Source organism: Lepus europaeus, chromosome 11 (genome assembly GCF_033115175.1).
Source record: "Lepus europaeus isolate LE1 chromosome 11, mLepTim1.pri, whole genome shotgun sequence".
Lineage (NCBI taxonomy): Eukaryota > Metazoa > Chordata > Mammalia > Lagomorpha > Leporidae > Lepus > Lepus europaeus.
Genome location: NC_084837.1, coordinates 65364045 through 65388751, shown reverse-complemented (window position 1 = coordinate 65388751; position 24707 = coordinate 65364045). Strand labels below are relative to the sequence as shown.

Below are 24707 nucleotides of genomic sequence, written 5' to 3'. Positions count from 1 at the left end.
GCCCTCGGCGCCCCCGAGGTGCCCGCTCGGACTTCCGGTTTGGGAGCTGGTCTGGGTGGTGCGAGAGTCCTGGCGGGGGCCGATCTCGGAGTGGGAGAGGCTGAGCGGGGGTCAGCTATGCGAGTGACTGGAGAGACAGTCCCGGAGGCAGCCGCTCCTCGACGTGGACCGCAGGGTGCGCTCAGGGCGCCTTGACCCTATCCGGGGCCTCAGGAGGAACTGCAGGAGTGACCCGGCCGGAGGGAGCGAAGACAAAGAGGCCGGAGCCGCGCACCCGCTGATCCTTGAGCGGCGTTCGAGTCCGCAGCACCTGGAGCCCCTAGTCAGCACCCAGCTCGTCCTCAGGAGACCCATTCCTGCTGCCCCTCGGACCCCCGCTCCTCACCAAGTCAGTGAGACGCTCCCCCAGCCCACCCGGTGCCTGCTTCAGGAGCCACCCACAGCAGCTGCTCCCGATGCACGAGGTTTCCCGTCAGTAGCCCCCGACCCCTTGCTGGGGAGGGAAAACAAAGACCCGATATTCCCGACTTGGCTTCTGTCGGCGCTGGGAACTGGTAGTTGTGGAGTGTGAGGGGCGGGGCGGAGGCCCTGGGGGAGATCAGCTGCTACCCGCTGGACAGAGAGGCTTGTTGTTGCCTTCAGCCGTGTGACTCGCTTCTAGATCCTGTCTTCCCATATGGCTGGAACTCACTGTGCAACACCGATCGGGGGAATGAAATGGGAGCAGATCTGGGGGAGGTGGGAAAGGAGCAAGGCAGTGCTGTTTTCTGTCTCCTGGGGCTGTCCAGAAATACAGCTTTTGAAAGGTCTTTCTCGTTCATGCTCTGTGTCGGCTTATCGCCCTGAAGGCGCTGCCTCACGCGGCTACTTGGAGCACTTACTTAGTCAGGCCAGCTCTAACAAGGCTTTAGATAGATGAATATATTCCTTCTGATAGTGTCCTCTCTCTCTCTCTACCCTAGAAAGAAACTCCTCTCACAGACAGAGACTTATCTGCAGGTGATTCTCCAAGGACATGGGAAGATAGGAGTAAGCCCTGGAACCCACGCCCTAAGTGGAGGGCCGCTGCTTTCTGCTGGAATGATGGCCAACCCCGCCCCGAGAGGGAATGGCACTAACTCGGAGACCTTTCGGCAGCGCTTCAGGAGATTCCACTACCAGGAGGTGGCTGGGCCCCGGGAGGCTTTCAGCCAGCTCTGGGAACTTTGCTGCCGGTGGCTAAGGCCGGAAGTGCGCACCAAGGAGCAGATCGTAGAATTGCTGGTGCTAGAGCAATTCCTGACTGTCCTGCCTGGGGAGATCCAGAACTGGGTACAGGAGCGGTGTCCAGAAAATGGAGAGGAGGCAGTGACAATGGTGGAAGATCTAGAAAGCCAGCCTGGAAGACCTGGACGTTCGGTGAGAGGAGGGGTGCGGGAGGCGTGTGCAGAAGTGATTGGGGAGGGGCAGACAGGCTTAAAGAGGGGCACAGCCTCCCACGGTGATGCCTGTACTTCTGCTCTGGAACAGAGAGCACTTGTTGGAGGTGCTACTTGGGTGTACCGTTGCGTCTCCTGTTTTTAATTTATTTTTTTCAGCCTGTAGTTGGGTTTTCTATTTTGATCTTTTCCTCTGGAGTTCCAACTGCTCTAAGCTAAGGGTTATGAAAGAAGGCTCTTGTTTGCCATAACTTTCCCCACCCCTACAACCCTAGCTGTGTCCCAGAAGGATGATCTCTTTGGGATATTGTTATATCCTCCGGGAATGCCCCTCCTTATGACTCTGCAGTGACAATTAATGGGGGTTGTTTCTAGGTCACAGTCTCTGTGAAGGGGCAGGATGTGCGCTTGGAGAAGATGACACCCCTGAAATCATCACAAGAGTTATTAAGTGTTCGGCAGGAGTCAGTGGCACCCCAGCCCAGGGGTGTACCCAAGAAAGAGAGGGCAAGAAGCCCAGACCTGGGACCACAGGAGCAGATGAATCCAAAGGAGAAGCTCAGACGTTTTCAAAGGAGCGGTGAGGAGTAGCTTCATATGGGAAGACAGTGCCATTCTAATCGGGAAGCAGGGTCGGGAAGAGTGAGTGGGAAAGGGATTTTAGGAATGAGTGGAAATTGTAGAATACGTGGTTCTTGGGGCCCTCCTGAAGACGCGTAGGTTAGGCCTCTGATGCAGTGAGTGCTCTTACATTTCCTCTTTCGATAATTCTCCTAGAGAATGGCTCCCTAGTTTTTAGCAGAATTTGGAACTATTTTATTTCTTGGTAAGGATGATAGTATGTCACTATTTTCTAGGTAAAAATTATTTTCCATACTTGAAGGCACATCTTTCTTTGTTTTCCTTCTCCAAATTAAACTTTTTTTAAAGTTTCTTCCCAGAAGCTTCATTCTTTAGATCTTAGTTTCTGTTATTCTCCTTTAAAACCTTAAGTTTTCCAAATAGGTTAATTGTGGAGAACTAAATTATATCTATTATCTACCTCTCTCTGTCTCTCTCTCTCTCCACACACACGCACACACACGTATACCTACCTACATATTCCTAGTGAGGTTATGTTAGAGGCTACGGATTTTACTTCAAAGTATTCCTATATCTTGTTTCAGTGCAGTCCAGTTTAGAATTATATCATTTTTTCACCCAGTAACTCTCAGAACTTTCAGCTTTGCCAACTGCCTTGCTTTTTTACTTGGTCCTGATTTTATAGAACATAATTTATCTTCTCTTTCTTCTATTGAATTCTACTTTCTATGCTTTTTTTCTTGATTTATTTCATTTAAACATGTTGTAGTTATTTTAGATTCTGTTTGTCATCTAAGAAGAGAGCCTTCTCCATTTAGTAATGGTCTCTGTTTAGTCATCCACAGGAAATCCCCCAACCTCACACACACTTACAGAATTATTGTTTCTGGACACCTATTATGTCTTAACACCTTGCAGGGAACTCCGCAATAAGAAAAGGTGCCTATCCCCAAAGAACTTACTGAGATTGAGAACACAACAGCAAATTATAAGTATGCACTGAACTGTATTGAAAGTGTCAATAATTTGTTGCTTAATTGTGTATTACTGTGTTAATATTATAGAGATTTGGCAAAGTTGAAGATGGAGGCTGTAGAAAGGCCTCTTGGGGGCACTGGTAACACAGTTTCTTGCATTTGCATAGAAGGAGAGAGTTAAAGAAATGGCACAGAGTGGTACATAAGTCCAACGGGAATGGACAGTGTATGCTAGAAACTAAGGTGAGGCTCAGCAGGACAGTATGCAGGCTGAGGAAGAGCAAGCCTGGAGTTAGGACGGGGAGTGCTGCAGTTTTCCAGGTGTGAGAAGATGAGCAGCTTGGATTTAGATGGTGGCAGTAGGAATGAAGAGGAAAGGTATTTAAGGGGCACATCTTTAGAATGCAGTGAGTAAGTGTGAAGGAAACGGACAAGTTGAAGACAGTCTCCCCTCCCTCCCTTTCCTCCTTGAAATCACTGTTTAATTCTGTAGCCCCTAGTGAAAGAGGTAACTGTTCCCTGCAGTGCTAGGACCTGCAAACAAGTCATCAGGAAGGCTAGGGAGTAACTTGGGGTAACATTATCTGCTCTGAACACACAACTAAACCTTTACCTCTCTTGGCAACCTACTTTGGAAAATACGGTATTTCCCATCTTTTAGGTTTCCCATATTTTTCACACTTTCTTCAAACTACTGAACTTTCTGAAAGATTTCCCTAGATACTTACTTTAGAATACCTTGGATTAAAAAGGTGGGACTGAATTCAGAGATATTTTTTATGATCAGTCCAAACTGTGACACCCTTTGTTTGCTTCCCTGCAAGCAGGATTTCCTTTTCCTAAATCTGACATGGCCTCCAGGTTGGAGCAGGCAGAGCCATGGATCCTAGCTTCGTTGGGCTCCAAAGATAAAGAACTCCCAAGAGACAGCCACGCAGGAGATAGAAGAGTACATGCTGATCTGTTGCTATCCAAGAGAGAGAGAAGCTACGTGGAGCAGGACCACTGGAGTTTTGAGGATGAGAAGGTAGCAGGTGTGCACTGGGGCTATGAAGAGACCAGAACTCTACTTGCAATTCTCAGCCAAACCGAGTTCTATGAGGCTCTCCGAAACTGTCATCGAAATAGCCAAGTGTATGGGGCCGTGGCCGAGCGGCTCCGAGAGTATGGCTTCCTTCGAACCCTTGAGCAGTGTCGGACGAAGTTCAAGGGTCTTCAGAAGAGCTATCGAAAAGTCAAGAGTGGCCACCCACCTGAGACCTGTCCCTTCTTTGAAGAGATGGAAGCCTTGATGAGTGCCCAGGTCATTGCCCTACCCTGTAATAGCCTAGAAGCAGCAGTATCTCTTTCTGGTCAAATGGGCAGTGATACTGAGACTGAAGAGCCACAGCAGGGGGGCTGGCAGCAAGAGAAGGGAGCAGAAGAAGCCATGGCAGAGGAGTCTGATAGTGATGAAGCAGACTTGGAGGCCACACCTCAGGACCCCAACAACACAACCGCACCTGTCCTGTTCCGGAGCCCAAGTGGTAAGAAGCTTTTCTTGGAGTTTTGGGATTAGAGTTGGGGAGCATGAGACTACATGTAGATTGATTTATTGTCACCTGCCAGCTTTGCCACTTAAATAGGGAACAAATAGGCATTTCTGTATTTCATTCTCTTGTTGGATAATAAATTTGAAATAAATATACTCAGAATATTCAGGAGACCCTGAAAAGGAATAGGACTCCCTCCGTTTATTTTTTTTTTTCTCCTGATTTCCACCTCACTGACAAAAACTCTGGCACTATATTTAAGAACAGGTATTTACTGAGCACCTTATATAAGCTCAGTGGTTTTTTTTTTTTTTTTGGACAGGCAGAGTGGATAGTGTGAGAAACAGAGAGGAAGGTCTTCCTTTCGCTATTGGTTTACCCTCCAATGGCCACTATGGCCGGCACATCGTGCTGATCCGAAGCCAGGAGCCAGGTGCTTCTCCTGGTCTCCCATGCGGGTGCAGGGCCCAAGCACTTGGGCCATCCTCCACTGCCTTCCCGGGCCATAGCAGAGAGCTGGCCTGGAAGAGGGGCAACCGGGATAGAATCCGGTGCCCCAACTGGGACTAGAACCCGGTGTGCCGGCGCCGCAAGGCGGAGGATAAGCCTGTTAAGCCAGGGCGCCAGCCTATAAGCTAAGTGTTTTACATGTCTTATCTTTTAATCTCCCTAATCTCAGTGTAAGTTTATTCTGTTTATTTTTACTTAGAGTAGCACAGCAAAGGACTGTTCAAAGTTGGGCAACATTTTGTCTCTTTTTTTAAAGATTTATTTATTTATTTGAAAGTCAGAGTTACACAGAGAGAGGAGACAGAGAGAAAGAGAGAGAGAGAGAGGTCGGTCTTCCGTCTGATGGTTCACTCCCCAGAGGGCCACAAAGGCCACAAAGGCCGGAGCTGCGCCGATCCAAAGCCAGGAGCCAGGGTCTCCCACATGGGTGCAGGGGCCCAAGGACTTGGGCCATCTCCTACTGCTTTCCCAGGCCATAGCAGAGAGCTGGACTGGAAAAGGAGCAGCCAGGACTAGCCCAGCGCCCATACGGGATGCCAGCACTTCAGGCCAGGGCATTAACCGGCTGCAGCACAGCACCGGCCCTTTTATGTCTCCTTTGAGATGTGCACCATACATTGGCATTTTCACAGGACCAAGACGTCCTGCATTGACACTTTATGTTGAAATTTTTTTTGCCTGTGAAATTGTTTTTAAAGTATTGCCTGTTGCTGTTGATGTAATTTATACAAATCTGTTGTCATGGAAGAGCAGCAAAGTATGATTCAGGAGGCTTGAATTCTAACCTCAGACTGTTACCCGAACACTTCCTAGCTGTAACGTGGGGCAAGGCAGCAGGGCTGCATCTCTTAAGCTGTTACTTTAGTTCTGTTGTACCCCTCCTGTCCTCTTTTTTCCTTTCTCTTCTTATTTGTCCTTATCACTGACATAAATAAATGCAGTTCAGTCACAAACATGGCACGTGCTAAATGCTGTATTCTTATCTGTTCATCTCTTTTCACTACATTTGTGGTCTTCTGATTCTTTTCTCTACTCACAGCAGGTGGAGGATAACAGAAGAAATGTAACCTCCAGCTTGTTCTCAGGTGGGAGAAAGACTCCAAAACTGTCTTCCCTCCACTTTGAGAACCGTCAGGGTGCAGGCTACGCTCACCCTGATGTTAACTTTCCTATAAACACTGCCTGAGTGGGGGATCTGCCCACCATACTAGCATGTGTTCAGTCCAGGAAATCCTGTTTGCTCTTGTTTCCTTTCTCATCTTGGTTTCTGCCAGTCCTTCACCCTTGTAAGGTGCATGACTATAAATCCTTATCTTGCATACTTCAGGTCCTTGCTATTGCTGGGCTTGCTTAGTTGAGATTGTGGCAAGTGGAGAAGGGCCATAATAGGCCTTAGGAAATAGGAGTGGTACAAAATGTCTAGAGAGGTTAGGGATGGCAAATTGTGATTGACACCAGTTAATTGTGGGTCTTCTCCTGGCCAGTGATTTTCTAATTAGGATCAGATTCCAGAAAAACTAGTAGAAGGATGGGGAAATGTATTCTGTACTCTTCCTTGTGCACACAATGATTACCTGATGAAAGGCCTCTTATTTTGTATGGCTAAACAGAATTTATGGATAAAGTCCTAACTTGCTAACGGGTACAGAGAAGCAAAATATTCTATAATAAGTTTATCAATTTTGGAAACATGAAGTATTTTTACTTTATCTAGGAGCTCAAGCTTAGGTGATTTTTCATGATGCAGATGGTAGGAGTGAGGAAATGAGGCTGAAAGCTCTGGATTAAGTGGTGCTCAAATTTCTCTTCTGGTGGCAGGTGTACACTGGGGCTATGAAGAGACCAAGACTTACCTTGCAATTCTTAGTGAGACTCAGTTTTATGAAGCCCTTCAGAACTGTCACCGCAACAGCCAGTTGTACGGAGCAGTGGCTGAGAGGTTATGGGAATATGGCTTCCTTAGGACCCCAGAGCAGTGTCGGACAAAGTTTAAAAGCCTACAGACCAGTTATCGCAAAGTCAAGAATGGACAGGCACCAGAGACTTGTCCCTTCTTTGAAGAGATGGATGCTCTGGTGAGTGCACGGGTTGCTGCCCCTCCCAGCAATGGCCAGGAAGAGGAGCCAGCTTCTTGCCCCATCCAGGGGACCAGTGAGGCTCAAGCTGAGAAGCAAACTGAAGAGGCAGAAGAGGCAACAGAGGAAGATTCTGATGAGGAAGAGGAGGATATTGAGATTCCCCCAGAGGCTGTCAGAACCCGTGCTCCAGTCTTATTTCAAAGCCCCAGTGGTAAGACTCTTTAACTTCTTACAGTATACATAGAAAAGGGGAGGCAATGAGATCCAGGAGAAAGATCATATTGAGATGGTCTCTACACCAGCTTTCAAAGATTTTTTTTGTCTACCTTATCTTCTTTATTTCTTGTCCATTAAGCAGCTTAGAGGATATAAATTTTTCTTGTGACTTGCCTCCTCACATTGTGGCATCACAGATAATTGCAAACTTTGTAAATTTGTTGTCATCTGTTTAAGCTGCAGATTTCCAGCCAGTCTAGCTAGCAGAATCCAAAAGCTAGTATTTCCCAAGTAGCATGTCATTTACCTATAGGATATGAACTTGATTTTATAAGTTCATTCTCATGTTTTTCTTCTAGTTTCAGCTTTTACGCCACCTATATATCTTATTTATTTACATATATGAAAACCTAGTAACACTTTTTTTTTTTTTTTTTGACAGGCAGAGTGGACAGTGAGACAGAGAGACAGAGAGAAAGGTCTTCCTTTTTCCATTGGTTCACCCCACAATGGCCGCTGTGGCCAGCACAATGCACTGATCCAAAGCCAGGGGCCAGGTGCTTCTCCTGGTCTCCCATGTGGGCGCTGGGCCCAAGGATTTGGGCCATCCTCCACTGCACTCCCAGGCCACAGCAGAGAGCTGGACAGGAAGAGGAGCAACCGGGACAGAATCCCGGCACCCTGACCGGGACTAGAACCCGGTGTGCCGGCGCCGCAGGCAGAGGATTAGCCTATTGAGCCGCAGCGCCAGCCAACACTTTTCTTAATACGTGCTTCTTGCCAAAGTGAGAGATTTCTAAGGGAACTAATCCTTTGAATCTTAGCTGCTGTCAGAATTAAGAAAGCAGTACTTTAAATTTTTTTTTTTTTTTGGACAGGCAGAGTGGACAGTGAGAGAAAAAGAGAGACAGAGAGAAAGGTCTTCCTTTTCCGCTGGTTCACCCCCCAAGTGGCTGCTGCGGCCGGCATACTGCGTTGATCTGAAGCCAGGAGCCAGGTGCTTCTCCTCCTGGTCTCCCATGCGGGTGCAGGGCCCAAGCACTTGGGCCATCCTCCACTGCCTTCCTGGGCCACAGTAGAGAGCTGAACTGGAAGAGGAACAACCGGGACAGAATCCGGCACCCCGACCGGGACTAGAAACCAGTGTGCCGGCGCTGCAGGCGGAGGATTAGCCTAGTGAGCCACGGCGAGAAAGCAGTACTTTAATATGGCTTCTCTCCCTGTGGCAAAAAAAAATTCTGATTTTGGAGTCATTCATGTATATTTATATGAATCTAGACTCTATTGTTTAATAGCTGAGTGACTTACAGCAAGTTACTTGGTTCCCAAGTTTGCTTATATATTAAGACCAGCATAGAATTGATGTAAATGAGGTACTGCGGCAAAGTACCTTTTACAGACTGGCCACAAGTAGGTATTTAATTAATATTATTTTCCATTTCTATACGTCCTTTAGAAAAGCATTCTTTAGGCTGATGGTCCATGGAGCAATAATTCTATGAGATACAAATATGTTCTACTGAAAAAATGGCTCTGGAAATGCTAAATATTCCCTCACAATACATATTTCTGTATTTAAGGTTCCAAGATTTCATTTAACCCGATGAATGTCTATTTTATGAAGAACCTCATCAGACAAGCTCGTGGGTGGGAATAATGTTTTACAGGGTACATGCATGGGCTTACACTAAACATTGTTTTGCTTTTAGATTTAGTCCATGGAATTTGGATCCAGAGTTTACCTGAAACATCTGACAGTGCTAATTCTCACAACCTGTGCTCTAAGAAGCCTGGAATTGGTTCTTAGAATATTTAAAAACTTGCTTTAGCAGAACACTTGGGCATTAGAATAGATGCTTTTGGAGCATTTAGTGATTATTTTTCCATGAGCAAAGAGAATGTTTTAAAGACACATTTCCAAGGAAAGATTACAATAAATATTTTTCTACCCTGTTTTTTTCTTTAAAAAAAATTTTTTTTTTTTTTTTAATTTGACAGAGTTATAGACAGTGAGAGAGAGACAGAGAGAAAGGTCTTCCTTCCGTTGGTTCACCCCCCAAATGACCGTTAAGGCCAGAACTGCGCCGATCTGAAGCCAGGAGCCAAGTGCTTCTTCCTGGTCTCCCATGCGGGTGCAGGGCCCAAGCACTTGGGCCATCCTCCACTGCCTTCCCAGGCCACAGCAGAGAGCTGGACTGGAAGAGGAGCAGCCGGGACTAGAACCAGTACCCATATGGGATTGCCGGTGCCATAGGCAGAGGATTAACCCCGTGAACCATGGCGCCAGCCCCTCTACCCTGTTTTTATTTCCAATTTATATAGGAATACAAGGAGAAGGGGAATCATGAAGCTCTGTCTAGATACAGATATTTCCCTGAAAGTTCTCCTGGGAATTTCAGGCCTGAAATATACCAAAAGTAACATTGTAAGAAAGTATCTTTCCCTGGGCCAGCCCTGTAGTGCAGTGTGTTAAAGCCCTGACCTGCAGTACTGGCATCCCATATGGGCGCTGCTTCTAGTCCCGGCTGCTCCTCTTCCAATCCAGCTCTCTGCTATGGCCTGGGAAAGCAGTGAAGGATGGCCAAAGTCCTTGGGCCCCTGCAGCCACGTGGGAGACCCAGAGGAAGCTCCTGGTTCCTGGCTTCGGATCGGCACAGCTCCGGCCACTGCGGCCATCTGGGGAGTGAACCAGCAAATGGAAGACCTCTCTCTCTGTGTCTGCCTATCTCTGTAACTTTTTCAAATAGATAAAATAAATTTTTTTTTAAAAAAAGTATCTTTCCTATACATTCATAGTGATAATCTCCCCAAGATCCAGTGAGTTCTCCTTGCTCTCCAGAGAGGATTTTCTGAAGATCCTAAATATCCAAGAAGAGTTTTAAAAAAAAATGTATTAATTAACCTGTAGGTAGATGAGAAGTATGTGATAGGTGACCAAATAGAGAAGTAAAATACTGGGAATTTAATAATAATACTTATTTGGGATCAGAAGCACTCTAATTTTCCTCTTTAATCACTTAATGTATCATTTGTTCCTCCCAGGTTTGCTTTGCCTTGGCACATATACTGAAGAAATGGCTAACATTAATTCTTTTCTTATATCAGGTTTTGAGGCTGGATTTGAGAATGAAGAGAATGCAAAACGGGATATATCTGAGGAAGTGCAACTGCATAGGACATTACTTGCGAGGTCTGAAAGGAAAATTGCCCATCATCTTAATCAAGGTAAAGGTAGTGAGAATGAATGTAGATCAGGAAGAGAGTGGGAAAAAATCCCAGGGGAGAAAACAGGAAAACTGAAACTTCCAGAGAAGAGTTTAGGTAAAGTCATAAGTCATCAGAGGCCTTGCTTGGGAGAGAAACCCTCCAAGTATCTCAGATACGGCAAAAGCTTTAGCCCAAACTCCTCTTTCATGCATCAGATATCTCAGCAGGTAGAAAATCCATATAAATGTGCTGACTGTGGGAAAAGCTTCAGTAGAAGTGCACGCCTCATTAGACATCGGCGAATCCACACTGGAGAGAAACCGTATAAGTGTCTTGACTGTGGTAAAAGTTTCCGAGACAGTTCAAATTTCATCACCCATAGGAGAATCCACACAGGAGAGAAACCTTATCAGTGTGGTGAGTGTGGAAAACGCTTTAATCAGAGCTCAAGCCTTATAATTCATCAGAGAACTCACACAGGAGAAAAGCCCTATCAATGTGAAGAGTGTGGAAAAAGCTTCAATAACAGTTCTCATTTTAGTGCACATCGAAGAATACACACAGGAGAGAGACCACATGTGTGTTCTGACTGTGGAAAGAGTTTCAGTAAGAGTTCTGACTTACGTGCGCATCACAGAACCCACACGGGAGAGAAGCCCTATGGGTGTCATGATTGCGGCAAGTGTTTTAGTAAAAGCTCTGCCCTTAACAAGCACCGAGAAATCCATACACGAGAAAAGCTTCTGACACAGTCAGCACCTAAGTAAGCCCCTGAGGATGTGGATATATATAGAAGAAAGAGCCTCAATAAGTATTGTTTGGAAAGTCTTCCAGGAGTGAGATCCATCTATTTATTTGCCCAGTTGGCTTAAGACTCTCCAGGATTTATGCCACTGTTTGTTCCTTATATTTCTCCTGGTTCTAGTGTCAAATTCCCAAGGCAGTCATTTTAAGAACCAAAGGAATATTTCAGTCCCTCTCCTTGCCTACATTTGAACAGACAGGTAACAACTTTTGCCTCTGAGTGCCTATGTTGTTCCTTTAATAGAGGACATGATAGCAGAGCCTGTGAATTTGATATATGCATCTTTACTCATCCTGTCATTCAACTGCAGTTCAAATTTAAAAACCCATCACATCTGCATTTCCGGGAAAAGTTGTGAGACATTCTTCATTAGGTGGGTCTAGGTCTTCTTTACACAATAATGGAAATGCTAAAAAGAATGAATCTTCCTATTCACGTAAGCCAGGGCTCAGAATGACATATCTGTCAGGCATATTCTTCATTTACCTCAAAGAAGAGTTTAATGTCCCTCTTGGTTCTGCTGTAAGAATCATCTTGTCAAGAACCAGGTGTTCTCTATGGGGAAACAATATAAATTTTATATAAATATTAAAATGTGAACCCTGAATTTCTTAGTTTTTTCCAAATCCTAGCAGGGTTGGAATAGACTACTACTACATTCACAGCATCTAGTTTGATTTTCTTTCAGTCCTATCAACTGAATTTAATCTGCCCTTTGTGGTCCAGAGGCCCAAAGAGCAAGCTAGCTAGTTGTGTTGGGGAAGGCAGTTAAAGCTGCTAATAGGGAATCATCTATATCCACACACTCCAAACACCTAGTATAGAGTTAGCACCCCATCAGCACTAAATACTAACCTGCAAAGAACAGAAGCCACTGCCACATTCCCATGTATTGGGAAAACAGACCACTCTGTGCCAACAACTGTTTCATGGCAGGGAAGATGGATCATCTTTGGTCAGTGGAGCTACCAGTCCACACAAACACACTCAACTGTGTACAGTTAAAAGCAGCTCTTCAAACACAGGTGTAATTACTAATCTTTATAATCAGAACTGAGTTGGCCATATGTTCACAGTACTATGACAAGCACTGTAAAACATGTTAGACACAGTCTAAAACAAATGACACAATAAGCACGTGTGTAGCTGGCAACAGTTTCAGAGAAATCTAGAAAGCTAAGTAGTACCTCTATGCAAAAATGTTAATGGCTAATCATTAGAATTTGCTACAATAAAATTTTAAAAGGTATTCTCTTTTATTCAGGAAGCCTTAATGAAGCAGAAAGTGTCCAGAGCAGGGAAGGTTATTGGGTAAATTAGGGTAGGATGAACTTTCTAAAACTAGTTGCAAAACTGAGTGCTGGATGGGTGAGGAATAGGAAAGATGGGGGAGTGGTTGGTAGAACAGAGACTGTAAGGAAGGTTAGCTAAAGTTTAGAGCAGTTCAAAGCTTGGGAAGAGTATAACATGGGTTGTGCAGCGGAAGAAAAAGAATCACCTTAGCCAAAATATGACGTGTCAGAGGCAGCCACAAGGTGGTACACTCATCATCACAGGTGCGATGCTACACTTACTGCTAAGGAAAGAGTGGCTGACATCAGGGAGAGAGAGCAGTTTTGGGGGACTAGCTTCTATGGGAGACAAAGGCCAGTTGGGGAGGTCAGAAGAAAGATGAACACAGCCAGATGGCCATGCCTAGGATAAGCAGCTGTTTCACATTCATAGTAAATTAAAGTTCTGTGGTTAGGGTGAGATCTGGGACAGCTGTAGGGAGATAGGATATTCTGTAATTCGTAGCTTACTGTGTTAGATGAGAGATTACTTAGGGTTCTACTGCTGAGGAAAAAGAATCTCCCAACATTTATTAAGAATTAAGGGAAGATGGTATCTCAGTTTTGCTGCCTAAACAGACAGGAAGGTTCAGGAAACACCAGTATAAAGCAATAACTCAGGATCTGCATGGTTTAGGAAGCATGCTATCATGTTAAAAGAGATTATTGTCTTTAGTATATTAATGTATAGTTGTGTGGAAAAAGCATCGGTTGGGCTTTCAACAGATATGAATTGTGGTTCCAGATGTCCTGTAAGTCATCCTGCCTCCATTTCCCTTTCTGTAGAGCAGGATAATGTTTACACCTAATCTGCCTCTCAGGGATACCATGTCAATAAAAATTACATCTATAAAGTACCTGGTGTCTGCAGGTGTTTCTATGCCTATATGCAAATTATGAACAACTTTTTGATAAATCTTTATCTGCTTTTCTTGGCTCCCTGCATGGGGTTACTAGAAATGTCTGAATATTTGTGCCAGGCAGAGAGACAAATGAGACTATGGTTAAAAAAAAAATTAGAAAGAAAATCCTTTCTTGGTATCAGTATCCACAATCTATTGCAACCCATGATAACTGGGCATGGAGAGTGAGTCTTATTTTAAGAGACCCACAAGGAACACCCTTGCAGAAGGAATAGGGCAAAGAGTAACTCCTTACCATGTAAAGACCCACTTTATTCCTAACAACCATTAAATGCCACCCAATCTGCCATTCCTGAGAATGGAAGAAGAAATAAAAGTCTTCAACCGTTCTGAAAAAGAGAAACCAAGGCCAGTGTTGGGAAACCAAAAGTATCTGTTCACCCCTAGCTTTTTAATATCCATAAAGCCCTTTTGGGAGGAGACACTTTGTGCAGCAAAGGAAGACAGAAACAGGAGCATTAATGGAAGCAAAATGGTTACATCTGTTCTTGTCAGTTGTTTTTGAGTACAATTACTGCTTTTTCTTTATTTTCTCCATCATGCTTATTTTATTGCTTGTTCTCTATGGCCAGTGCCATAGAACTTAGTCTCTGTGTTGCTGCCATTTTTCCCTTGTAAACTGAGTGTAGAGGCTGAATATGTTAATTTTATATCACTTTTTGTTTTTGTTTTTCAAGATTTATTTAGGGGCTAGTGCTATGGTGTAGTGGGTAGGAGCCACCACCTGCAGTGCCAGCATACCATGTGGGTGCCAGTTTGAGTCCTGACTGCTCCACTTCTGATCCAGCTCCCTGCTAATGTGCCTGGGAAAACAGGGGAGGAAGGCCCAAGACTTTGGGCCTCTGCACCCATGTGGGAGATGCAGAAGAAGCTCCTGGTTCCTGGCTTCGGATCGCCCCAGCTCCAGCCATTGTGGCCATTTGGGGAGTAAACCAGTGGATGGAAGATATTTCTGCCTCTGCTCCTGTAACTCAACCTTTCAAATAAATAAATAAATAAATAAATATTTTTAAAAGATTTATTTATTTATTTGAAAGGTAGAGTTACAGAGAGAGATCCTCCATCTGCTGGTTCACTCCCCAAATGGCCTCAGTGGCCAAGGCTGGGTCAGACTGAAGCCAGGAGCTTCTTTCTGGCCTCCAATGTGGATGCAGGGGCCTATGCACTTGGGCCATTTCCCACTGTTTTCCCAGCACATTAGCAGGGAGCTGGATGGAAAGTGGAGCAGCTGGGACTTGAACTGGCATGCATACAGGATGCCGGAGTAGGTATCACAGGTGGTGGCTTTACCTGCTACACTACAACACTGACCCCAAGCACTGGGGTTTTATCAAGACCAGTTCCAGAAGGGAGGATGGAGTAAGAGGAGTATAAAGGTGGGCCAGTTGGTTCTCCATTATTTAATTTAAAACCTAAAGTGAAAAATGTATAATACTCGAATAGTGATCTTACTGACATGCATGTCTCAAAGTTTTGACATACAAAATGTTACCCACTACACTCTGAAACCATGATGCTTAAAGTAACATGTTTTTATGAAGTTTGTATAATTATTAAAATTTATTATAAATGTATAAATATATAAATTTTAGGATTTTAAAGTCTGCCATTCCTGTTATACACACCATTAAGGCTCTTTCAGAAATAAAACTTTGGAACAACTGGAAGTCAGGTTAGACTAGAAACAGAAACCGTAGAAATAGAAACCGAAGTATCCTAGAGCTCAAGAAGTGCCTGGCTAGCATAGTACCACTATGGTCAAAGTAGAAAAGGGTAAGGTAGGTACATTTAAAAAAAAAAAAAATCTGGCTTCCCAGGGGATCTATTCAATCCATAAAAATCTAAAAGATAAATTAGGAAAACAATTTTAAAACTTTCCACAAATAATGAGCTCATCAAGTTCAGCAGAATTCAGTTTAAAAATAGTATTTTATTGACATCCTCCCTGAACAGCAGAGAAACCAAAGGACACTATGTCATTTTACACAGTGAGGTCTATATTCCAATACCTCATGCTGTGGCCACCAAGCACCTGAACATTTCTTAGGCTTCACAAATCCCTGTTTGTCCAAAGTTGGCATTTGTCAATTTTTAACAGATAAACGAGGAAGCAACCATTTAAGAGACTGGGCCAAGTTCTAGTATTGGTCTTGATGTGGATCTCATGTAAGCAGAATAATAAACCATGAGCTGAATACGCCCTTAAAGGGGCCACTGTTTTGGCACAGTGGATTAAGCTGCTGCCTGTGACACTGGCATCCCATATGAGTGCTAGGTTTGAGTCCTAGCTGTTCCACTTCCAATCTGGCTCCCTGTTAATGCTTCTTGGAAGGCAACAGAAGATAGTCCAAGTGCTTGGTTCCCTGCCACCCACATAGGAGACCTGAATGAAATTCCAGGCTCCTGGCTTTGGCCTGGTCCAGTCCCAGTAGTTGTGGCCATCTGGGGAGTGAACCAATGGATGGACGATCTCTCTCTGTGTGTCTCTATCCTCTCTCTCTCTCTGTAACTCTGCCTTTCAAATAAGTAAAATAAATCTTTTTCAAAAATGTATGTTTTTAGCAATAGGGCAGAAGCAGCAGCTACTGTGATGATCAGGTAGGTCTGGGAAGGAACTCTGAAAATGAAAATAGAATGTACTCATAGGATGAATTGGTATTATCAGTAGAAACTGGGCATGTTTTTCAAAATAGCAGATCACGAAAGAAGTCAAGGAAATAAAGTTCCAGAGGGCCTGTTCCATATCTATATATATGTAGTTTTTTTGTAACTTTTGTTATTTTTTTCTTGACATAATTTCAAACTTAACAGAAAAAGTTCAAAAAAACTCCTGTATATCTAATTTCACCAAATTAAATTTTTTGCAAATTTGCTTTAGATTCTCTTTCTGTATATATAGACATATACCTAGGTACACGTTTGTTTGTACTTTTTTTTTTTTTTTTTTTACAGAGTGGACAGTGAGAGAGAGACAGAGACAGAGATAAAGGTCTTCCTTTTCCATTGGTTCACCGCCCAATGGCCGCTGTGGCCGGCACACCGCACTGATCGGAAGCCCGGAGCCAGGTGCTTCCTCCTGGTCTCCCATGTGGATGCAGGGCCCAAGGACTTGGGCCATTCTCCACTGTACTCCTGGGCCACAGCAGAGAGCTGAACTGGAAGAGGAGCAACCGGGACAGAATCCAGCGCCCTGACCGGGACTAGAACCTGGTGTGCCGGTGCCGCAGGCGGAGGATTAACCTATTGAGCCGCGGCGCCGGCCCCTATGTACACATTTTAAAAGTCACTTGATTGGGGCCGGCACTGTGACGTAGCGGGTAAAGCCGCTGCCTGCAGTGTCGGCATCCTATATGGGCACTGGTTCAAGTCCTAGCTGCTCTACTTCCGATCCAGCTCTTTGCTGTGGCCTGGGAAAGCAGCAGAAGATGGCCCAAGTCCTTGGGCCCCTGCACCTAGTAGGAAACCCAGAGGAAGCTCCTGGCTCCTGGCTTCAGATCAGCACAGCTCTGGCCATTGTGGCCATGTGGGGAATGAACCAGTGGATGGAAGACCTCTCTCTCTCTGCCTCTGCCTCTCTGTAACTCTGTCTTACCAAAAAAAAAAAAAAAAAAAAAAAAAAAAAAAAAAAAAAAAGTCACTTGATAGCAATTAGGAGACACAGGGCTCTTTACCCCTAAACATTTCATATTGTGTATTTCTTAAGAACAAGGACATTCTCTGAAATAACCACAGAATAATTATCAACATCAGGACATTTAAAATTAATACTGTTCAGTCACATTTTTAAAATCACTCCACTAGAGTGTTCCTTATAATGGTTTTTTTCTTCAACCAATATGCAATCCAGTGTCATGTTTTTATGTAAGGATTTCTTTATTTGAAAGACAGAATGACAGAGAAGAATAGAGACAGGGAGAGATCTTCCATGTGTGGCTGGTTCATTCCTCAAATGCTATCAGCCAGGGCTAGGCCTGGCTGAAGCCAGGAGCCAGAAATTCCATCCAGCTCTCCCACATGGGTGGCAGGGACTCAAATACTGGAGCCATCATCTGCTGTTTCCCAAAAGTCACATTAGCGGGAGCTGGATCACAAATGGAGTAGCCACTATTGAAACTGGCACTCCAATATAGGATGTGTGCCCATCTCCAGAATCATATTTTACATCTGACATTTCTTTTTAGTCTCTTTTAAATCTCACCCTTCATTTTTCTTGACCTTCACACTTTTTGAAGAGTATTAGGTCAGTTATTTTTTAGAATGACCTTCAGTTTAGGTTTAATTGATGGTTCCTCATGGTTAGGTTCACAGTGTGCATTTTTGGAAAGAATACCATAAAAGAAATGTTATGTCTTTTTGAGTGCATTATATCAGGAAACACATGATTTAGTTTCTCCCAATACTGGTGGTATTAACTTTGTTCCTTGGCTATGGTGTGTTTATTAGGTTTCTTCACTGTAGTTACTATTTTCCCCATTGTTATTAGTAATATGTAGGAATACTTTGAGACCATGTTTCTCATTAAATACTTTGTTTCATCCACCAGTTTTAGCATTCACTATTTTTTTTTTTAAAGATTTATTTATTTGAAAGGCAAAGTTACAGAAAGAGAGGAAAGAAAGAACTTCCATCTGCTTGTTCATATCCAAATAGCCGCAACAGCTGGGGCTGGGCCAGGCCTAAGCCAGAAGCTTCACCTAGGTCTCCCACGTGGGTTCAGGGGCCGCAGCACTGGGATCATCTTCCACTGCTTTCCCAGGCTCATTTGCAGGGGGCTGGATTGGAAGTGGAGCAGCAAGGACTCAAACCGGCACCCATATTGGATGCTGGCATGGCAGGGACAGCTCAACCCGTTACATCAAAATGCTGGCCTCCATTCACTACATTTTCTAACTCCATCATTCTTTCCCTATATAGTCCTCTCTAGTATCCATGCAGAATTGATTCTAGGACCTCCCAAAGATGCTCAAGTCCATGTACATCCTTTCACATACTTTAAATCATCTCAAGATCACTACAATGTAATCACTATATACATGGTTGTCACACTACTGTTTAGGAAATGATGGTAAGTAAGTTTGTACACATTCTTGTGTAGGCACAACTGTTTTTCTGAATATTTTCAATCTGCAGTTAGCTGAATCCACGGATGCAGAACTCACAGATACAGAGCCCATGGATACAGAGGACTGACTGTATATTAGCTGACATGCTACTTTAAGGAAAAACTTTCCCTTTTCCTCCATATATTATTATTACTATGAACTCAAATTTTTTATTTTGATGAGTTAAAAATCTATTACTATCCTGAGGTCAGCACTGTGGCACTGCAGGTGAAGCCACCACCTGCAATGCCAGCATATAATTTGGATGCCAGTTCCTGTCCTGGTTGCTCCACTTCTGATCCAACTTCCCGGTAATGTCCTGGAAAAAAGCAGTGGAAGATGATCCAAGTGTTTGGGCCCCTGCTACCTACATGGGAAACCCATTTGAAGCTCCTGGCTCCTAGTTTTGGCCTGGCCCATCCCTGGCCATTCTAGCCATCTGGAAAGTGAACTGTCAGATGGAGGATGTCTCTAACTTTCAAATAAATAAATAAATATTTTTTTTTAAATCTCTTACTATCCTATATTTTAATGCTAAAATGATCTCAGAGTGGACTATAGGAGTCTCTTCAAATTAGCTCTTGTGTTCATTTTGCACTCCCTTATTTTCTAGTGCAGTAAGGTGTTTCCACTGTGTGTTTTTCTACTGTAATCATTCACCTTTTTCTTCAACTGATTTTTGAATATTGATTTCTTCCTGTGACTGCTACTTCATTTTGTAGAATTCATTTAGTTGTTTGTAGATTCCTTTGGATTTTCTAAGTAAATAATCATGTTATCTGTAAATAGAAATGGTTTTTTACTTCTTTCTTTCTCTAATCCTTCTACTTTTTATTTCTTTTGCTTGCCTTATTATATTGGCTAGGACCTCTAGATCAGTATCACAGAGCAGTGGTTAGAGCAGCTGTCCTTTACTTGTTACTGATCTTAAGTGAAAACATTAAATATTTCACCATTAAATTTGATGTTACCAGGCAGGCATTGTGGCTTAATGAGTTTAGTTAGCATTGGGATGCCTGTATCCCATGTCGGAGTGCCAGCTGGAGTCCTGGCTACTCCACTTCTGATCCAGCTCCTTGCTAATGCTCCTGAGAAGTAGCAGATGATGGCTCAAGGACTTGTGTCCCTGTTTCCCACGTGGGAAATCCAGATGGGATTCCTGGCTGCTGGCTTTGGCCTAACCTAGCCCCGGCTGTTGTGGCCATTTGGGAGTGAACCAGCAGATGGAAGATCTCTCTTTTTCCCTGTCTCTCCCTCTCTCTGTCTTTCAAATAAAGAAAAAAATCTCCAAACAAATGTTTTTGATGTTAGCCATAGCTTCATAAATGTTCTTTATTAGTCAGTCCACATATTTTGAATTCTGGAACCTCAAACAGGAAAACCTATGCCCTCCTCACCTTCCCACTCCCAATTAAAACTAGTATGACTTTCATATTGTGAAAAGAATTTCATGATAAAGCTAATAAACTAGAATCACTCATATCACTAAATTTCTATATATACATAAACACTTTAAGTGGCTGCAAAATATCCATGTTTTATGGATAAACCATTACTTTTTTACTTTGTGATTTCTATATGAGTTCATGGGAGTAGAGAATAATATAATGTTATACAAGGTTACAAACATACATCTAAGTACTTCAGAAACCTCAGAGCTTCCTTCACCCTGTTCCCAAAGAGAACAAATGCTTTTCCGAAACCCTTAGCAATTGAAATTAGTATTAGCCCAACTTTCTGATATCAAGGATATATATTCTAAGGAGCAAAGCAATTCAAGTATACTTTGTTATATAATAAATTCTTTTTCTTACCATTCAGAACTGATCTTGGTTTGTCCCTTGTCTTCATCTGAAGTAGACATGTTACAAGTATGAGTTTATGTAGGCCTGCTCCAGTAGTCTGGTAGTGTGACCAGTACTGTGGTTACTGGTCATGCACAGATCCCCACTAACTCCAGTTTTGCCACTACTAGAGAGATCTTTGCAAATGAAGAAAATGAGTAGTGTAGTAGAAATCTTGTCAGCTCCAGTGAAAAAAAGAAAAAGAAAAAAACTACAGTGATAGAGTTCGAGTGAAAGGAGTCTGATTAAAGTAAGCACAACAAAATACAGGGCTATATTGTCACAATCTAGGAGGCTTATTAAGGGTCTTGGTGGTAATTTGTTTTCCCCTTTCTCATTTACCTTAGGCTATCATTCCAAAACTTTTCTTGATAAGAAATTACTTTGAATCCTCTGGTTTTATGGTGGCTACTGGGGAGGGACTGCTAAATCAAAGAAATCACTAGTGGAAGAGGGAGCTTAGGTAGCAACAGCACTTAAAGTCTTTCCAAGTAAGCAGCAGGGAAGTAAGCTACATCTCAAGGCCTTAGTCAGTTCAAGACATATTAACTGAGCACCAGTCATGGGCATGGTTCAGTAATGGAGCCCATGGTACTTGGCTGCTGTGCTTCCCAAAGGCAGTGGTGGACAGCTTCTGGGATACAACAAGAAGATTGGTTGCATCACTAACCTAAAGGTAGTTGACTTCATTATAGCTTAAAATTGTAGCACTCTGGGCTTCAGATGATTCCACTTCTTCCTCAGTTCAGATCTGGTGCTATCAGAAGCAAAGATGTAGTTGATGGATTCGTATGATAAATCCCACACCCGAGACTGGGTCAAATTAAATGTTTCAGCTGCCAGCCGGTACTCTTGAGAAAGGTATGTTGCAAAAACCCCTTTATCATCGGTCTGCCAATATAAACAAGAACATTTTTAAATGAACAAAGAATTGCTTTAAAAAAACACAACTTTTTTGTTGAGAGTCTATTTTCATATTTACCATATGCTTCTTTTAAGAGTTTAAAAAAAGGCCTATAAATGCACCTATGCATACCTGTAACAAAACAGGTATGTTGATACTTGGAAAAAAATTACAGAGGAGTATTTCAACCCCGGCTGTATATTAAATCACTGGGAGAGCTTTTAAAACACGTCTATGGCCAGAACTCATCCCAGATCAAATTAGCAGAATTTCATGGGATAGGTGCTGGGCATCAGCTTTGTTTTGTTTCTTTGTTTAAGTTCCCCAAGGTACCAATCAGGACTTGTCATGGAGCCAGACCAGAGTCACCCCCAACCCTTTACAGCTTCCCATGCACCAGTCCCTCTAACTCCTCAGACATGCAAGGCAGTCATCTAGGTTGTGCTCATCGGAATTAATCAAACTCAGCTATTACATTATGCAAATGAAACTCGGAAAATACTTTACACAAAACACCTTACACAGATCACAGAAGGATGTGCAATGCTGTACCAGAATCCAAAATGATGCTGGTCATAAGATGGAACTGTCTGACTTTTGATGTTTGAGGTCAAACACAGTTCTAGATCAAAGGAGAAAGAATGCTTTTAGTAAAAGAAGGTACATGAATTCATCCTGTGTTTACCAAGTAGACAATGAAAAATCTTTACAAATTATGCTAATTTGCAATAGTTTATTGTTCTAAAAAACTGGCCTTTCCTTATGTGTGATGTGAAGTTATAATTCAATTAGTGTATTTATGCAGAAAATATGTACTGCAACTATGACATTAATGTAGCAGGCAAGGAATTAATATTCCTTTCAATGCTATGTGATTCTTTCTTGCATGAAAGAGAGAGGCAAGAGGCATAGTATAAACCAGTCACGATGAACAAGGCAAGGGATTTTTGGAAAGGTTGTTGCAATTCTTGCTACTCTTACAAAGGCCAAAACATAGGTAAGAAAACTTAGCTCTTAGTGCTGAGCTAAGAGTAGGCATGGGGGCCGGCGCTGTGGCACAGTGGGTTAACGCCTTGGCCTGAAGTGCCCGCATCCCATATGGGTGCTGGTTCTAGTCCCAGCTGCTCCACTTCCCATCCAGCTCTCTGCTATGGCCTGGGAAAGCAGTAGAAGATGGCCCAAGGACTTGGGCCCCTGCACCTGTGTGGAAGACCCAGAAGAAATTCCTGGCTCCTGGCTTTGGATCGGTCCAGTTCCGGCCGTTGCAGCCAATTGGAGAGTGAACCATCGGATGGAAGACCTCTCTTTCTTTTTCTCTGCCTCTCCTCTCTCTGTAACTCTGACTCTCAAGTAAAAAATAAATAAATCTTTAAAAAAAAACAAAAAACAAATTCTTGCTTTGAAACACTGTACTTGCCTTCCAGAGTAAAATACTTCACTGATGTCACTGATGGCATCTGTTCCCTTGCATTAGGCAGCCTCAACACAAATCCCAACCTGCCCCTCTCTCTGCTAGCAGCAGAGCTGGGCCAATCCAGCAAGTAAAACTATGCAAATGGCTTCCATTTTCTCTATTTTTGTGCATGTTTAAAAATTTCAGCAAAAAGACAAAAAAATTATCAATTGCTGACAATTCTAAATAGTTAAAACACTCACACATTTTCTAAATGGTAAATCTATCAAATTGATCATTCCATAAAATGGTTTACAGCCAACTGCTTCTTTCCATCTGCTGAAAGGCCTTCCCTGACCATCCAAATGAAAGTGGTCAGCTGATCACTAAATTTCAGCCACTTAGTTTTCTTCACAGAACTTAACAAGTGACATTTTCTTGCATATTTGTTTACTGTCTTTCCTTTGCTAAAAAATATGAATTCCTTGAAAAAGAACCTTTGTATCTACTTTGCTTACAGTTATATTACCAGTAATTACAGCAGTGACTGCAACAAAATAGATACTTCATAAGCAAGTTAACAATCAAGTGTGCAATGGCAGATATGTAAAATATACTTGGAATTTTCCATAATTCTTATTTTTTTAAGTAAGTGTTATAGTTTCATAACACAGGTTAATTTTGTTAAAATCATTTGAAAATTCATATGTTTGAAAAATTAGTGAGTTCTAAGCACTAGAGAATGATGCAATGAACAAGACAAGTGCCTCATGCTCACAGAGTTTATATTCTAAAGGGAATTGAAACTTTGTTACTTAAACAAAGCTCAGAAAGTACACATATTGTGCATCTTTTAATGTCTAAATGATGTTTGCATTTTTAGAACAGTCCTTCACCTATAGGTTGCAACCTAGAAACTGGGGGAAGAAGGGCCAGAGAGGAGCCTGAAACCCTAAACCTTACCCAGAGGTATCCGATGTTGCCTCACGAAGTCCACCAGATCCAGGGATCCTCCCTCAGAAGAGTTGAGGAAAGTTCCATGCCCAATTCTGTCAGGAAGTAGATCCAGGAGCATTTGGGTTTCTTTTCCTTGATTTGGGATCTTAAGAAAAGTGGAGAGAGGAGGGCCAAGGTTCAGTGGTTCTTGAGGGATTTTTTTTTTTCTATACTGGGTATTCTGTCCCAGTATTAATGCAAACATTCGGGAAGCTGAATTACTTATACCTTCCCAGCTCTCTTCTTTGCCTTTTATCTTCTCATTCATACCTCAATATTTTCCTAGATTCATTTCAATGATAATATACACTTAATAAGGCCTAGTTTGTGCCACTGGTTCTAGTTTGTGCCTTTTTACATAAATTCTTTAAGGAAGGCCTCACAAAAACCTTATAAAATGTTAAGATAAATTAAAACAAAAAATTAAATAATTTTCAAAAAATAAAACTCTAACTCTGTACATGTGTGTTATATATGAATATGTGTGTTCATATATATTAATAAAAGGCCCAGAAAAATAGAAACACAAAACTATTAACAGTTTTAACTTTGGAAAGCAAACTGAAATAGGAAGGGGACTTTTCATTTTTAATTTTTTTCCTTCTGCATTGTACTCCCCACACTTGTATTTTCTTCAGGTACATATAAGTTACTTCTCCTGGGCCCCTTTGCCTCTGGATGACTGAGTGTGGACAGCAGTCATGTTCCTGCTACCAGGCTTGGCCCAGAAAGCTTCATACTATGTATGAAAAGTGTGTGGGCCCTGGAGTTAGACAGGATTCACCCTTAGATCTACCATTCAGTATGCCTAGGTTTTATTTTGACCAGGCTAATTACATATATCTCACAGTCACCATAAAAAGGTCTAGCTTTGCTTTTTATTTCCTAG

At 42.8% G+C, this 24707-nt stretch overlaps 2 protein-coding genes across 4 annotated transcripts in view; one reads left to right on the top strand and one right to left on the bottom strand.

Annotated features, from left to right (window-relative positions):
* The first annotated feature begins 38 nt into the window (after positions 1 to 38).
* Positions 39 to 13513, top strand: ZSCAN29 (zinc finger and SCAN domain containing 29). 3 transcript variants are annotated; one of them, XM_062205765.1, is made up of 6 exons: positions 39 to 388; positions 963 to 1398; positions 1794 to 1998; positions 3805 to 4503; positions 6838 to 7308; positions 10419 to 13513. In XM_062205765.1, exons 2-6 carry the CDS (start codon positions 1081 to 1083, stop codon positions 11285 to 11287), a joined length of 2562 nt encoding a protein of 853 aa, XP_062061749.1. In that variant the 5' UTR covers positions 39 to 388; positions 963 to 1080; the 3' UTR covers positions 11288 to 13513. The 3 variants fall into 3 exon arrangements, with proteins under 3 accessions (XP_062061749.1, XP_062061748.1, XP_062061750.1); XM_062205764.1 differs by having other exon boundaries at positions 39 to 471; XM_062205766.1 differs by lacking the exon at positions 6838 to 7308 and having other exon boundaries at positions 39 to 471.
* A 3680-nt stretch (positions 13514 to 17193) lies between these two features.
* The window catches only part of ADAL (adenosine deaminase like), a 30968-nt gene continuing 23454 nt past the window's right edge, over positions 17194 to 24707 (bottom strand). Inside the window, 4 exon segments of the mRNA XM_062205762.1 lie at positions 17194 to 21231; positions 21234 to 21416; positions 21951 to 22051; positions 23786 to 23924. Of these exon segments, the coding sequence (XP_062061746.1) occupies positions 21196 to 21231; positions 21234 to 21416; positions 21951 to 22051; positions 23786 to 23924 (459 nt within the window). The 3' untranslated portion in view covers positions 17194 to 21195.